Below are 17,742 nucleotides of genomic sequence, written 5' to 3'. Positions count from 1 at the left end.
TATCTCTGCCAAGAAAACTCCAAATGAGGTCACAGAGAGTCAGACGTGACTGAAACAACTCAAAAACAACAACACATTAACTATTAAGTAGGTATGAGGAAGGAAACAAGCATGTATTATCACCTTCCAGGCCCTCTACTAAGTACTTTACAGATTTTTATCTCATTTGATGCTCACAAAAAACCCTGATAGTGATAATGGTAGTAGGTGCTATCATTGTCCTCATTGAGGAAATTGAGAAAGACAGAGGTTAAGTGACTTGCCCAGGTTCACACAGCTGTTAAGTGTTATCAGGATGGATTTGAATTCAGGTCTTCCTGACTCCAAGTCCGGTGCTCTATTGACTGTGTCCACCTAGTGGCTTGATTTCTCATGTATGAGAAATGTCCTAATGATTTTATTTGTATGTAATTTTTAAAAAATAATATTGAATGACTGTTATTTAGGCAATTTTTTTTTTTCAAATCAGACGGAAGACATGTTTTTAAACACACCATTATATTTTAGCTTTTGCAGAAACTTGAAGAAACAGGTTTGGAAACAGAAGGAATTCTTCGAGTCCCAGGATCTGCGTCCAGAGTGAAGGTACCATGCATTTCCTCTGTCCCGATTGGAGATTTAAGTTCAGTTCGTACTTGGGTCATTTCTAGAGTTACCTGTTTTATTTGAATTTGATGGGACGTGGATAAAAACAATAATGCTAAGACTTGGCATGGCATTTAACCCTTATAGTTTATAAATCTGTAATTGCATTACTTGATTTATCTCATCTTATTTGTCAAATCCACATTCAGTTCAATCCAATTCAGCTGTTGTCCAGTTTCAATTGTGTCTCACTTCATGACCCCACTTTGGGTTTTCTTGGAGAGGATACTGGAGTGCCTTACCATTTCCTTCTCCGGCTCATTTTACAGATGAGAAAACTGAGGCCAACAGGCTTAACTGACTCACCCAGGGTCACACAGCTAGTAAATGTCAGAGGCCAGATTTAAACTCAAGAAGATGAGTCTTTCTGACTCCATGCTGGGCACTCTATTTGCTGCAACACTTAGCTGCCCGATTTAACTTTGAAATACCTTTTATATTATATGCAAGGTAGGCTGTGTGTATGCAAATGCAAAACAGTCTTTGCCTTCAAGAAGCCTATATCCAACTGGCAGAATAGGATATACTCAGGTAAGTGAATATAAAATCATTTCCGTAAGCTAGAGAAAATTAAACTAGAAACCTTAGGATTAGATATTTGTTCTGCAGACATGGGGACCAGACTGTTGCCTTGGGTCCCTTATGTGTATTCAAAAACACATCCTACAACAAACTCCTCTGAGGCTTAGTCTTAATTTTATAATCAGGGGCCATAAGAATGATTTTATTTTTATAAAAACTGGAGTTTTCAGTTGCTGCTTTGTGTGTAATATACTTTCAAGTTAGAAACGTTTCTGTCTTCTATGAAGTTAGTAAATATTTTATAATGCCACTTTGTTTCTATCATTTGCTTTAATTTGATTTCTCCATTAACTTTGGAGGGTGGCTTTATAGTGATCTTGAGTGGCAAAAATCACATTCACTCATGCAACTTTTTTTTAAATAGAATTTTATTTTTTTCCAATTACATGTAAAGATAGTTTCAGCATTCATTTTTATAAGATTTTGAGTTATAAATTTTTCTCCTTTCCTCCCCCACCTTCTCCCCAGGATAGCAAACGGTCTGATATAGGTTATTCATGTGCAATCGTGTTAAACATATTTCTACGTTAGTCATGTTGTAAAAGAAGAAATAGAATAAAAGAGAAAAACCATGAAGAAAAAAAAGTGAAATTGTATGCTTCAGTCTTCATTCAGACTTCATAATATTTTCTCTGGATGTGGATAGCATTTTCCATCATGAATCCTTTGTAACTGTCTTAGATCATTGGGTTGCTGAGAAGAGCTGAGTCTATCATAGTTGATCATCACACAGTGTTGCTGTTACTATGTACAATGTTCTCCTGGTTCTCATGCAACAGTTTTAAAACCCCTGTTCTCAGTAGGAAAAATCTGGACCCTCTAGGGCATAGTTGCTACTTTCTTTTCCTTTGGTACGAGTGAAGATCTAATTAAAGGAAGATGTACCTATGAAGGAAAAGCCCCTCTCATTAAGTCTAGCTTTATGAACGTTCCCCTTTTATATATAGGATTCAGGATCCTGAGAAAGGAGGAGTGATCGCAGCTGATGGAGGGTCACAGAAAACCAGTGGGAGGTGGGGAGTATATACTTATTTTGGTTCTCAAGCTAAGTACAGAGAATTTGTAGAACTGAAGGGATATCCCTTCTTCAATTCTGCTGTTATGTACTTATAAGAATTTGTATTTGTAGGGGAATTAATAGGGCAGCTAGGTGGCATAGTGGATAGAGTGCCAGACTTGGAGTCAGGAAGACTTGAGTTCAAATTCACACTCTGTGTGACCCTGGGCAAGTCCCTAAACCCTGTTTGCCTCAGTTTCCTTATCTGTAAAATGAGCTGGAGAAGGAAAGGGCAGACTACCTTAGCACTTTTGCCAAGAAAACCCCAAATGGGGTCATGAAGTGTCGGACAGGACAGAAATGATTCAACAACAACAACAACAATAAAGGGTTGGATTAATAGAATAATAAAAGACACTATATGGCACTTGAAGATTTGTAAAGCACTTTATGTAGATTATCTCATATGCATCTCACAACCAACCACCTTGTGAAGTGCATATGAGATAATCTACAAAAAGTGCTTTACAACAACTTTGTGAGGTGGGTGCTATTATTATCCCCATTTTACAGATGAGGAAACTAAGCCTGAAATAGGTTAAATCAAGGGTTCTTCACTTTTTTGTGTTGTAGATCCCTTTTGTAGCCTGGTAAAGTGAATCCTATGGAGAAGCCCTCCTCAGTATTTTGTTTCTTAATGCATAAAATAAAATACATAAGATTACTGAAGAAAATAATTATTTTGACATAGTTTTCAAAGGATTTTTTTAAGAGACCATGAATCTAAGGTTAAGAACCTTTGGCTTATATGATAACCAAGAAAACCAATTATATTGAAATAAATTTAATCAAAATATGTATTTTTAAAAGTTCTTGGATCCCAGGTTAAGAACCCCTGGGTTGAATGATTTGTTTCTTGCAGCTAGCAAGTATAAGAGACAGGTTTTGAACTCAGGTCACCTTGACTCCAAATCCAGCTTTCTGTCCTCTTTGTCACCTGCCTGCCTATAAATTGTGACTAGATACTATTCTTTTTTGGGGCTTTTAAACCATGGTATAGGCCAGGGGTACAAATTATAAGGCAAGATAAAGAAAGAAATGTTCCTGAAAGAAAAGCCCCCATAAATGTCAGCTTTGTGAGGCCTCCACTCTGAAGGTATGCGTACATGAAGAGTTTGTTGTTAGGCACAAGCTACTTTTGAAGACAGGAAAATGGACTAGATTGTGTCCTAAAGTCTAGGTCTATAGTTTCTGTAAAGCATATGCGTGAATCATGAATCTTGACCCCATAGGTTCTTATACAGAAGTCTGAAGGAAAGCACTGGAAAAGGAGGAGGAAAGAGAGAGAGAGGGAGTCAGTCCGTAATAGGCACGTTCTAAATTTACAGATGAAAGATAACGCTTTCGAGTTCAATCTTGGTTTGTTTCAGTCTGTCTAATCAGGCAACCAATCAGAAGTCAAGGAAACAAGTTTCCTAAGCAGAACCAGATCCTATCTTTCTAAGCCTTCATATATTATTGTGACATTTGGATTTGCAGACATTCCAACTGGTTCAGGCTGTGTGTGTGTGTGTATGTGTGTGTTTAGAAAAAAAACACAACATGTGGATGTGATTAAAAATCTCTTTCCTTTTTATAACTAAGTGCAGAAGACGTAATACAAGACATCTTATATATGTGCGTTATGGCACATTATAAACATTTCATGGACAATCACAACTTACTCCTAAGCTTTTGTTTGAAAATGCTTACAAATCTTACTTTTAAGTGGGGTTAATGATTCTCCAGTGCCAGATTCTTTGTGGCTACTTTTACACAAGTATATTCCTGAGCTATGGTCAACATGAAAATGCCCGTGTTTTAAAAGCAACCCTTCTCTACTGATGTATTTAATAATGTTCAGGTTCTTTATTTCACCCTTCTGATTCAAAAGGAGAATGTAATCCAGCTATTCTAATCATTTGGGATCCAAAAAAGCAAATAGGAAGATGTTTGAGAGAACAATGTAGAGGAGCAAAAGGGAAAAAAAATGTTATTAGAAAGGAATTGTAACCTTATATCCTAAATATTGAATAACTCTGGATTGCTTTTCCTTAGCCAGACTTTTTATTAAATTATGTGTAACTGCATTTCTTAGTCTTCTAGTCACAAGTGGAGAACATAAGCAGTGTATTTTTAAATAAAATACATAAGATTTTAAGTCTCCATTTTTCTTGGTAGGTTCAAATTCAGCCAGTATAATGACACCAAAAACATGGTTTCTAAAATGTACCACTGTAAAATTCTTGCCTAGTTTTTTAATATATTAAAAACTTCATTAAAAAATTACTGGAAGGCTGGTGCAGAGGGGAAATCACTGGTTTCAGCCAGACAGGATGTGCAGATGCCAAGTCAATCCTGATTTGTGAGGCCTGCACTAGTTGGAAGCAGTTAAAAGCTTTTTCTTTTTCAGTGACTTTCTTCTTAATAAAGGAAGGACACTTGAACTAAGCACCGGGGAAATATATTTTATGGAAGAGGGTCGAATATGTGATCTGTGAGATTTTCTTCATTCTAGGTTTCAGTATTTCTCAGGATGGACTGTTTTCTAATCATTTTAGCTGCTATATTGGTTTCCTTGTTATTACATCTAAAGATGCAGGCTCTTGCAACATTTACTCAAAAAAAACCCAACCTAACAAACAACCTTTCTCACAAACGAAAGCAACATTTTTTTTTCTCTTAGGGGTGACTTAAGTTCATGAATTTCTTGGTCTCCTAGTCTCATTAACCTTGAACAGATAACATGATATCCTTCACAATTCCCCTCTGCTTTTTTTTTCCCTTCTGTTTGGCAAAATACAGTTTTTGCACCTGGTTCAGCTGTCTCCAGACTTTAAGCTGGGCCAACATTCTGCTATGGCAGAAACAAAGGACGGTTGGTTTTCTTTCTGTTAATTAAAAAAAAAAAAAAGAACAGCCCCATGGTATCCTTGGTACTTCTGTTGTTGTTTGAATTCTCCAGACATCCACAGTTTATGTGCTATTTAAAAAAAAAAACAAACTGCTTCTCCCATTATTACCCCATTTTACAGATTAGGAAACAAAGGCAGAGGTTTGATTTGCCTATGATTGCATTGTTGGACTTTGAACCCAGGTCTTCAGATTCCAAATCAGATGTTGCTACTGCACCACATTTCTCCTTTATTCCATTGCCTTAGAACAGACTTTCTAGATAACGGATGGCAGGAATGGAGCTCTTTTTAAAGCAATCTTTCTGCCTGTTATTCTTTTCAGTGACTATGTAGTGTAATGGAGTAAGGAAGACCTAAGCTGAGCTCCCTCCTGAGAACATACTAGTTCCATGACCACAGACAAGTCTCAGTGCCTCAAACAGCTAAGACTATAAGTTATAGATGATTTTTTAAAATTTATTTTTAACATTCATTTTAAAAAATGAGTTCCAAATTTTCTCCCTCCACTGAGAATGAAAGCAATATGATATCAATTATACATGTGAAGTCATGCAAAACATATTTCATATTAGCCATGTTGCAAAATATCCCCAAAACAATCAAAGCAAGAAACATAAAGAAAGTGGAAATAAAAGTTTGCTTCAGTCTGCATTCAGAATTCATCATATCTCTCTCTGGAGGTATATAGCTTTTTTCATATTAATTATCTCAAGTCATTACAGATGATTTATTTATCCTGCATTGGTAGAATGAGTTTCCACTTAGAAAGTTCCCTAAACCTGTGAAATCTTCTGTGAAATCCTCCCCACAAGGATATCTGCTTTATAAAATATATTGACCGTTGTTTGAATGCGTAGTGATCTATCTTATCTCTGTTGGCTTGAAAGTTTCTCAGGGACATAAATCAAATCTTCACGATTCTAAAGAGTCCAAGTACCAAGCCATTTTTCTGCTGTATTTCAAACATTTCATATGTCTGCTGATTGAAATTAGGATGTAGTGGCAAAAGACAGGGAGCTATAGAGCAAATTGGTCACCATTTGACAAAGTGCCTAGCACATAGTAGGTGCTTAATAAATTTAAAAAATTTTTTTTAGTTGAAAGCAGATCACATGTGGCTTAAAATTAGATACACCCCTGAGGAAACTTGGTTGGAATTGTCCATAAGCTAATTATTATCAGCCTCTCTGTTCTAGTCACCTTCTCATGGAAATCAGGATCTTTGGAGGGACTCTCCTCATGTTTGTTTAAGGCAAAGCCGTGTATTCTATTAATCTCATGATAACATAAGCAGTAAGGCACAAGATTGACTTTGGGGGGGGGAAGCATTAGAAAAAAGGTGACAAGTAAAAGTGGGTATCCTGAATATAAACCAGTCAGGCCTATTAGACTTTTTTAGAGGCCAAATAATCTTTGAAAACCATTTTCAAGATTTAAAAAGCCAGAAGAGGCTTTTTAAGTTATGAAAGCTCAGACACTCAAGAAAAAAAAAAAACCCAACACATGTGGAAGAGGCCTGTATGTCTTGGCTGAAAAAACTGCCAGCACCACTCCTGGAATATGTCATTATTCTACGTGTGCAGAAAGAAGTAATATCATCTTTATTGGGCATGTTCCCATTCTGTATGTGAACCATCTGAGGGACATACTTTCTTGCTTGAGGCTAGAAAAGGAAGAGGGGAAAGGGAAAGGGAAGCTTTGTCCAAGCCCAGAGCATTTGCTTTGTGGGAAGAGAAGGTATTTTGCCAAGACCACTGAAATGAAATTATGGTCAGAGTGAAAAGAAGTATGTATTTATATAGAATTAGTCATGCTTTCAAAATTGTTTTTTTTCTCCAAGAAACTATTAGAACACCCATAAAAGATATTCATTTAGAAATTATTATTCAGATACTGTCATTTTCAAATACCAGTACACAAACCTGTAATATAGATGGGCTTAGTATTGCAGGTGACCAGCCACTGGGGAGGCATCTGAGAGCATAGAATAGGTACCGATAAACTAGAGGAAAACATGAGCCAGCTGTTGGAGCAGAGGATGCCAGTACCAGGGATAGCATAGTTCCTATGTATAGGAGCTATGCCTATATTTAGGGGTAGATGTGATCTGTTTGAGCTGGACAATTAAGCACAGGATTGGAATCCAGAAGGACATAGTCAGGTAAATGAACCATAGAAGATACCAAAGTGGGACTGGGGTGGAGGGTTGTGCTGGGAAGGAACATGACTAGGGAGAAGAAAAGTGGCTAAGGAGGATACAGTTCAGGTTAGTTGGGAATGTTCGGAAGTGTAAGACAGGAAGTCTGAGCCTGGGAAACAACGTGCTTTGGGGAGAACTGGGGAGCAGAGAGAGGAGGCAAAATCAGAATCAAGAAGGGCCTGAGTCAAGAATCTAAGGCTAAAGTCTGAAAACTAGTGCCTTAGTGTCAGAGTTAGAGCTCAAGGACAGAAGGGAACTAGAACAGTTGTCAAATTGCTTCAACAAAACAAAGTCTGACTATTCCCTTTTTAAAGGAGCAGTGGTCTGACCTTGGGCAATCAGGATTTTAAAAGCTCTTTACTCTAGGGGAGCCATGTGGGGCCTGACCCTAACCCCTGTTGAAAATAGCAGTTCAGAATCCTTGTGTCACTTGGAAAGGGAAAGGGATAAGCATTTATATAGGACCTACTGTGTGCCGGGGCAACTAGGCGGTGCAGTGGATAGAGGACTGGGCTTGGAATCAGAAAGCTTCGTCTTCCTGAGTTCAAATTTGGCCTCAGACTCTTACTATATGTGTGACCTTGGGCAAGTTACTTCACCCTGTTGGCCTCAGTTTCCTCATCTGTAAAATGAGCTGGAAAAGGAAATGGCAAACCACTCCTGTATCTTTGCCAAGAAAAACCCAAACGAGGTCATGGTGAGTCTGAAACGACCGAACAATAACAACATGTTCCAGGCATTGTGCTAAGCAGTTTACGGATATTGTCTCATGTGATCCTCACCACTAATCTGGGTGCTATTATTATCCGCACTTTACAGTTGAGGAAACCGAGGCAGACGGAAGTTGACTTGCCCAGGTTCACCCAACAAAGTGTCTGAGATCCGATTTGAACTCAGGTCTTCCTGACCGTAGTCAGGCCCAGTGCTCTATCCAAAAAAAAAATGACCTTTGTTAATGACATAGCACAGAGGGAGGGGAAAGGGGAAATGTTGAAGGGCAGTCATTGAACATTTGACTGTTTCCTTTGGCTGCAGAACCTCCGCCAAGAGCTTGAAAGCAAATTTTATGAAGATACATTTGATTGGGACCAAGTGCGCAACAACGATGCAGCAGGACTGCTAAAGATGTTTATCAGAGACCTGCCCAGCCCTCTCTTCACTGTGGAGTATCTGCCTGCCTTCATTGCTTTAGTGGAAAGTAAGTGAAAACAGCATCTCAGCATAAATAAACCACATGCCACAGCGTGAAGCATGAAGCAAAGAAAGTTAACTGATGAGACATGACCTATGAAATAACGTGGTGAAAAACACATTTGCAGGAAAGCATCTCCCCCCCCTTCTTTTTATAAATTTCTAGTTACTTGGGGGTATTTGTTGTAATAATAATAGTAGCAACAGCAGCAGCTAGCATTTATATAGCATTTTAATGTTTGCAAGCTGTTTTATCTAATTTGTTCCTCACAACAACCCTGTGATTTTTTCAGATAAGGAAACTGAGTCAGACAGAGGTTGAGTGACTTGTCCAGAGTCACACGGCTAGTAAGTATGTGAGACAGGATTCAAACTCAGGTCAGACGCTAGATTCAGAATTGAAATGAAGTTGTTTTTCCCCCCAAAGTTGTCTTTTTTGCCCTGAATGTTTTACCACAAGAAACTGTTGAATCTGCCTGGTCGATGGTTGATTTCCATGAACCTCTGCTGCATAGCTCAGGTCTTGAGGGTAACTTCATTTTGTCCAGATTTGCCCTTTATCTGCTGTTGAGCGCCATTGCCCAGAAATCAAGGTCTCTTGTCTAAGAATAGGTATTTTACTTCTTCCCCGCTGCCATTATATTGTATTTTCCAGGTAATCTGGGTCAAGAGGTGGTGATAATAGCTGTTATGAGGAAAGGAATGAACAGAGGCTCTCCTTGACACTAAATTTGCTCAACAAATATCCCTGGAGATAGCTAAAAATACAGCCTTCCTCCAGTGGCCTTAACAAGTACAGGCCAATAATCCAGAGGACAATTCAGGCACCTGGGATTTTATATGGCTTCTCAAGTCTAATTAATAACTAGCATGTGGATAGTGCTTTAAGGTTTGCAGAGCATTTTTACAAGTATTATCTCATTTTTATTTTCCCCAAAACCCTTAGAAGTAGGTGCTATCATTATCTCCATTTTATAAATGAGGGAACTGAGGCAAACAGAGGTCAAGTGAGTTGCCCAGGGTCATATAGCTAGCATGTTTCTGAGGGTAGATATGAACTCAGAATTTCCTGACTCCAGGTCCAGTGCTTTTTCCACTGTGCTACCCAGCTACCCCTAATACAGGAAAGTCCATGAATGGAAATTCCCCAACTTTCTATCTCCTTTGATGGAGTCTTCATCCAGAAACCATTCAGAAGGAAAACTGGACTTACCTCATGCCTCAGTTTTCCCATCCATAAAATGAAAGATTGGACCAGATGTCTGAGGTTTCTTCTATCTCAAAAATTTGCTGCAAAACCCAATTTGCAGTACAGAGAACTGAAGTACTGTACATTGTGTTTTGACCAAGGTCTCAGAATTGGTCAGTATTAGAATAGGGAAGATTTTTTTTTCAACTTTCTATCTGAAGCTTTAATCTCTGCTTCATTAATCCCTTGTAAGAATTCCAATTGGATTTTAATCATCCAAAGGCATATTCATTTACAGACTATGCTCCGTAAAGGCACTGATTGTTCAGGAGCTGCAAAATCATTAAAATTATTATAGGAGATGGTAATTAGTGAGCTCTTAAATTGATAAGAAAAAGCATTGTCCTAAAATTAGTATGTTTCTAGATCATTTCAGTTTTTAGCTATCAGTGGCAGGAAAGAAAAGAATTATTAACTTTCCTATTCTAGGAGGAGAGATTTAAATTTGGGTTGCATTTATCAAAGTCCAGTATCATTTGTTCTGTATAAGAGCTAGTGAGTGGCAGTATGGAATAATGGGTATAGAGAGCTGGCCCCAGAACTAAGAAGACCTGAGTTCAAGTCTTGCTTTTGTTGTATATGGGCTGTGTAACCCTGGGCAGCAAGTTCTCAGCATTCTGAGCAACTCAATGATAATGATAATAATAGCTAGTATTTGTTTATCACTTTAAGATTTGCTAAGTGCTGTATCTCATTATCTCATTTTTATCCTCTTAACAACCCTGGGAAGTAGGTGCTGTTATTATGCCCATTTTATTGTTGAGAAAACTGAGTCAGATGGATATTAAGTGATTTGCTCAGGGTTACACAAATTAGGAAGTGTCTGAGGCTGGATTTGAACTCAGGTCTTTCTGACTCCGGGTCCAAAGCTCTTACCTTCTTTTGTGTCATGGACCTCTTTGGCAATTTGATTTGGCCCATGGATTCCTCTCAGAATCATGTCTTTAAAATGCACAAAACAGAGGCAGCTAGGTAGCACAGTGGATAGAGCTCTGGCCTTAGAGTCGGGAGAACCTGAGTTCAAATGCAGCCTCAGACACTTGACACTTACTAGCTGTGTGATTCTGGGCAAGTCACTTAACCCTGATTGCCTCGCCAAAAAGCAAAAAAAGTAAAATAAAATAAAATACACAAAATAAAAGTGCATAGTATTACAATAGAAACCAATTATAATGAAATAAAGATAAATTTTTTTTTTCTCATTCAAGTTTGCAAACTCCCTGAAATCTGTCAATAGATAGCAGGTTACAAAGCCCTGCTCTAAGCAGCCAAAATGCCTACCTGCCTTGGTAGAGGGATATTATTCATGCAGGAATTCCTTATCCCATTGAAATCACAAGTGCAATATCTGTCTGTATGCTGAGATGGGATACTTTCTATGAGTAGAACTAGTGTAGAAAGGATATCTGACTCCTTTTCTTTTTAAATCGTAAAGCATAGGGCTTTTCTATTAAGACTACTGTCCTAGAAAAGACGCGCAGACTTGTGAACCTTCCTTGGAGCCCGGCTTGGCGATTCAGCTGACAAACGGCTACCATTCATTTCTGCAAGTGTTACAGCATAACTCGAGGTCATTTTCAGCCTCTGAGACCAGGCCTGTTCAGAGACGCACCTTTAAAGCAAAGTATAAAAATAAATCTGTTTTCTTAGCCCCACAGTTCATTGCCTGATTGCTGTCCCTACAAATCACTGAATAAAATGAGCCTGGAAAAATATTTTAGAAATAGCTGTGTGACTTGTAAAAGCTTCCACATTTCTTTATGTCACCTTGAAACTGAAAAATGCCACATTCCAGATGACTGATTTGCTATCAGGCAAGCCCACTGTGACATCAAAGAGCTGGCTTGCCACCCAGGGTGAAGAATGGCCTTTTGGGCCCCGAAGGAAACAAATTTTCCCAAAGGCTACAGTCAGAGTGTTCCACTGGGTTCTGTACACTCTTAAAGCTATAGTTCTCAAGGATCCCAGAGGAGGCTGGGAGAGAAGGGTCTTATCCATTACTATAATTACTTTTCTTTATCCAAAGTTTGCTCCCAAAAAGTCTCATAAAATTAAAGGACTAATAGCCTATCAATCATAGCTTTAGACACATTTAGGAAAGTCTAATATCTTTTCCCAGGAAATAAATGACCAACCAGAAAGAAAAGAATTACAGCTACTTTGCAACCAGTGCAATCAGGGATTCTATTAACTACAAAAACAGTCATATGCCTAGGATTCATCTGTAAAATGAAAGCTAGTCATTTCCCAATTTAGTCTTTAAACCTTAAAGGCTCTTTTGTAATTTACATATCATTGATTGAGATAAAGGAAAAGGTGACTTAGGACAGAGATGTCAAGCTCACAGCCCCTAAAACTCCCAAGTGTGTCATGAACCAGATGAAAGCGTGAGATATGTCTAATGAAGTAATAAAAACACAATACAATGTAGATAATGTTAATTTGTGGTTTTCTAGGTTAGTATGCAGCCTGCAGGGGTCTATTTCTATTTGACTATAACATTACTAACTTAGCATATTAGAGAAGCATCATGGCATATTAGTCAGGGGCTAGACTTAGAAAGGAGTTTGAAACTTCTGATATTTACTAGCTGTATGACCTTAAGCAAATCATTTCACTTTGACAAGCCTTAGTTTGCTCATCCATGAAATGGATATAATAATACTTGTACTCCTTACCTAACAGAGGTTTTGTGACATTTTGTAAATGTTAGATACTGCTATTAAGAAATAGAACTTAATGATCATTTCATCTAAATTGCCACATTTTTACAGACAAAAAACTGAGGTCTCCAGTGTAGATCTGCAACTATTTTCCTCTAGAAGACTTCAAATTCACTTAGCTCAAGGTTATAGAGGCAGCTCTCAGCCTATGCCTTAGGTATTAAAATAAAAGTCTTATTTGTTACTTCAGAGAGCCTATTACACACATTGCTTCTTAAAGATGCCTGCCTGAATAAGGCGTAGTCAAATCCTTTATAGTATAACACACTGTTTCATCTGCCTCTGATCAGGTTTGATTTACAAACTCTGAGCTTATCTATAAAAATTCACATACAGATTTTCTTCAGACACGATGTCCCAATTCTAAATGATAACATCCCCCCTCCCCACACTGCCAAATTCTTATTTAGGGCCACACCATTCATCTGTTCACACTATTCCCTCGCCCCCTCCAATCTATGCACATGCATGAAAGGGTCAATTTGATCTCCTTGATGAGGTGCCATCATGTCATATAATCCAATACCTTGTCAGGAGAAAAAGTGTTGGCATTTCACTGAAACATGTAGGCCATGTTTGCATTTCACTGACTTTCGCTCATTACATAGAAGCAAATGTAGATTTCCCTTTTATTTCAGAGTTCTCCATTGATTCATGGATTCCTTGGCCATGATATAGTCTAGTTTCCATCTCTAAGGAGAACACAGGGGTGGCACAAGGAAGTCAGGGTTTTCTGGTGTGCTCTGAGTTTTGGTTATAACTCAGAAAATCTTCAACCTTAGAGCAGAATCGATAGGATTCCAGGGAAAGAGACAGACTTCTGTCTAACTGAGGCAGATGCCAAATCTCAGACATAAAAATTATAGAATCCGAGTTGGTTTTGTGCTTCTATTAGGAAGACAATGCTATTGAGTCCCCAGAGATTATCCCTTTTATTTCTGTATATCTGCAAGTTAAGTATTGGAATTAGGGGTCAACCAAGACATGAAAGCACGGCTTACTATATTCTTTGTAAATTTGTTTACAGTATCACAGTCGCATAATATATGACAAAGCACTCTGAAAAAAATTTGGTTATTTAGAAATGGAAGAGAAATTAGAGATCAGTAAGTGCAACCTCCTTACTTTATAGATGAGTAAACTGAGGCTGTGAGGGATAAAGTGATTCACCCATGGTCATGCAGTTAGCAAATACCTGAGGCAGGATTTGAACTCAGCTCATTCTGGCTCCAAACTCAACACTTTACCCATCATATCACTTATTTGCATCAGTTCAAAGTATTTGATATACCCTTCAAAATCATAGGGTATTTCATTTGCTAATCTGTCCACCATATATCGTAAAAGTGATATGTTACGGTGTCTAAACAGCCAGAAGCCCTACCCAGTTTGGGCAAACTTTGCATCATTGTGCTGAAGACATTTTAAAAGTTGTCAGTAGCCCTCTGGCGCCACGAGATATTAGCAACAAGTGTTTTCAGGGTGCATCCAAGGAGTTCACAGTGTGTGATGATGCTTCTGTTATATTTTTAGGAATCTCCAAGATTAAATTGCAATTACAAGCTTTGCACCTTTTGATCATGCTTCTGCCTGATGCCAATAGAGATACTGCCAAGGTAGGTCATATCATTCATACTGACAGTCAGTGATGCTCTCTGTTAGTCTGAATTTCTTACAGTGAAAGTCACAAAACCCAATGTCAACTGAGTTACCCAAAGCTGCTGCTTTGTGACCTCTCAGATATACAGGGGTCCCCAAAAGTCCTAGGATAGTTATAAGCCATGATAAACTCAAAACTGTTCTACAGCTTCTGGGAACCCCTGTGTAATTCTGGCTACTTAATTGTCTATTTCGAGTAATTGAGTAGATGCTACAGTACTGCTTAGATTTTACCATATTCTTGCAAAAAAAAAAAAAAACCCAAAACCTGAATTAATTAATAAATCCAGGCTCCTTAAGGAAGTCCTTTCTGTAATTTCTTGTAGCAATGACCTAATCTTGTATGGTTATCATAAACTCATCGATTTCTATAAACAAGTCCTCATGACTCTTCTTTGTCAGAGTTTCTACATGGGTACGTGTGACTGTCTACTGCCCACGGAGGGCCATTAGGTTCCACATTTGGATCATACAAGTTTCATAGACTTCATTCAGAGGGAATTTATTTAGAGAGTTGAACTACTACTACTGCTCTGGGAAGTAGTTTCGGTGTTATGATTTTAATTACTATTACTACTACTACTACTACTACTACTACTACTTTTGTTAGTCTTTAGTTGTATCCTATTCTTTGTGACCCCTTTTTGGTGTTTTATTGGCAAAGACATGGAGTGGCTTGTCATGTCCTTCTCCAGCTCATTTTACAGATGAAGACTGAGACAAGCAGGGTTAAGTGACTTGTCCAGGATCACACAGCTAATACGTGTCTAAAGCTGGATTTGAACTCAGGTCTTTTTGACTCTAGGCCTGGCACTCTATCCACTGTGCTATCTAGTGGCAGCTGGTGCTGCTGCTGCTATAATGCCTTGGCATATTTTTTACTTATTACACTTTTATATTTATTAGGTCTGAATAACATTTTTATATCATTCTGTGGGAGAAGATTCCATGAGACAAAGGATACATTTTATTGAATTTTCAAATAGCACATAGAGCCAACCTTTAAGAGAAGATTTGAATTCAGGTCTCTGAGACATACTGACCATTTGACCCCGGGCAAGTCATTCATCCTCTTGGTGTGCCAGGCAGGTGTGTAAAAGTCTCAGTTGCAGAGAAGGTACTGACTTGCATTGGTAAAGGGAATTTCTCCAATGGGGGAATTGAATAAAATCCTTCTCTCTTCAATAGAGTCATATAGCTTAAAGTCATCTGTGTGTGTCAAGTCATTAATAAAATGTTTTGGTTTGAATTTCCCTTTAGTTAATATATGATGATAATGACCATAATTCCCAATAATTACAGCTGTCAAAAAGTGGAAAGGGCCATCTTAATAGGTGGTGAGCTCTCTTTTGCTGGAGGTCCTCAAACAAAGTCTGAATGTTTATAGAAATGTTATAGAAAGGATTTCTGTTTAGGGACAGATGGACAGCGGAGGTCTCTTACAGCTCTGGAATTCTGTGATAGAGTTGTTGTCCATGGGCTTTTATCAAACACGTTCCTTTCCTTCATATCTCTTTCCATCCCTGAAAGTTAATAAAAATTATGTCGTTTGTTTTGATGTCTTAACTACTGAAGGAATCCATACGTCACTTGAGTACTTTGAGGTTTCAGGACTGAGGTGAAAGTACTAGTGACTGAGAGAAGAAAAAAATCCACTTCAACCCTCAGTATTTTATTTGTATTTAATTTTTTTTTTTTAGGGTTAAGTGACTTACCCAGGGTCACACAACTGGCAAGTGTCAAGTATCTGGTTTGAGGCTGGATTTGAACTCAGGTCCTCCTGATTCCAGAGCTGGTGCTCTATCCACTGTGCCACCTAGCTGCCCCCCAACCCTGGGTATTTAAACCAACATAACTGAATCTGGGGCAGCTAGGTGGAACAGTGGGTAGAATGCCAGGCCTGAAATCAGGAAGACTCATCTTTCTGGCCTCAGGTACTTACTAGCTGTGGGACCCTGAACAAGTCACTTAACCCTGTTTGCCTCAGTTTCCTCATCTGTAAAATGAGCTGGAGAAGGAAATAACAAACCATTCCAGTATCTTTGCCAGGAAAACCCTAAATGGGTCACAAAGAGTCAGATACAACTAAAAAACAACTGAATAACAACACTAAATACAAAGCTGGTGTAAAGGGATTCTCTTTCCTACTTAGTTATATACAATTGAGAATCAAAAATTTACCAAACTAATTTAAGCTAAATAATAATCTCTTCTTCTACCTAGAACCCCAGAAGATCTTAGTCATACTTTTGGGTTTTCTGAAACAGTTGATTATATTTTTTTTTCCCACATTTCAGTTGTGACTAAGATTGAGACGGAAAAGTACTAGTTGACCCTGCAAGAGCCTCCATTTTCCCACAATATCTTTTGTAGCTAGAAAACAAAACCAAGAGTGCCAAAATTTCCTATTCTTATGGGATTTCATCTCACTTTGAGGAATCCATGAGCTCTGGAAGGCTCAGCAGGGCCCCTTGAACCTTTTCACAGTTTTTTTTTTTCCCCAACAGAAGTTTGCCAAGGATTGCTTCTCAATGATCTCTTCAGTTTTTCTCTTTGCAGGGCTAAAGTAGGAGAAACTGAAAAAAAACAACAGAGGAAATTTTATCCAAAAAATAAAATCTTAAAAAACTCATTTAGTCTTTTAAAATTTTTAGATGAAAGATTGGGTTTTTGTGCCATCTGAACAAGTTGTCCCCCCTTAGTTTAGCTGAAGGAGACACTACCCTGGGTAAATAATTTTCAAGTGTAAAGTCATAAAACAGCAGTAGGAATCCGGGCCTCCCTGTTAGAATGATTTTTCCCTCTCTGTGTTCCCCTGCCCTTGAGAAAAAAAAACAAATAAATAGACCTTCTACAAGAAGCCTTTCCCAATCCTTCTTAATTCTAGTGCCTTCCCTCTGTTGAATATTTCCAATTTATCCTTTAGATAATTTATTTGTACATATTTGTTTACATGTTGTCTCCCCTATTAGATAGTGAGCTCCTTGAGGGCAAGGACTGTCTTTTGCCTTTTTTTGTATTCCCAATGCCTGACACATAGTAGGTGCTTAATCTGTGCTCAGTGATTGACCACTGACTGATGTCTGCCTTGGATATCAGTATTTAGACATCCTTAAAAAATTTTTTTTTTTAATCCTAATATCTGCCAGACTTTCAGGGGCTGAATATATTCAGACTTTGAGATCTTCAAAACGCTGAGACAAAAGGTCACAGGGCCTCCAGTATCATAACTTCAACTAAAATGGAGCTTCTGTTATGAAGCAGTCTATAGAAAAACTAGCAACATTACTTATATTAACACCTTTAAACAAACAATGGGACTACAAGAAATATTGAACAGCTTAGCTCTACTGGCAATGCCTGGAGGTGCTGGGGGTGAAATAGAGATGAGGAATAGAAATATACAGTCTTCATAAGGTCACTGGTACACTTTGGTTACCTATTATATTAAATGTTATATGTTAAATTATTATAACATTTTATAAATAAATAATATGAAATGATATAATAAATGTTGTATATTATACTTCGTTACATTATAT

General features: G+C 38.0%; 1 protein-coding gene across 6 annotated transcripts in view; it reads left to right on the top strand.

Annotated features, from left to right (window-relative positions):
* The window catches only part of LOC114054264 (rho GTPase-activating protein 28-like), a 192,690-nt gene that overhangs the window by 155,889 nt on the left and 19,059 nt on the right, over positions 1–17,742 (top strand). For all 6 annotated transcript variants that reach the window (XM_027877447.1, XM_027877446.1, XM_027877450.1 and 3 more), the window contains exons 8-10: positions 508–585; positions 8,414–8,576; positions 14,075–14,157. In XM_027877447.1, coding sequence (XP_027733248.1) covers positions 508–585; positions 8,414–8,576; positions 14,075–14,157 — 324 coding nt within the window. The remainder of the gene's footprint in view (positions 1–507; positions 586–8,413; positions 8,577–14,074; positions 14,158–17,742) is intronic.

The sequence above is a fragment of the Vombatus ursinus genome, unplaced genomic scaffold (assembly GCF_900497805.2).
Source record: "Vombatus ursinus unplaced genomic scaffold, bare-nosed wombat genome assembly UNPS02014812.1, whole genome shotgun sequence".
Classification (NCBI taxonomy): Eukaryota; Metazoa; Chordata; class Mammalia; order Diprotodontia; family Vombatidae; genus Vombatus; species Vombatus ursinus.
This window is presented reverse-complemented; position numbering and strand designations above follow the sequence as displayed.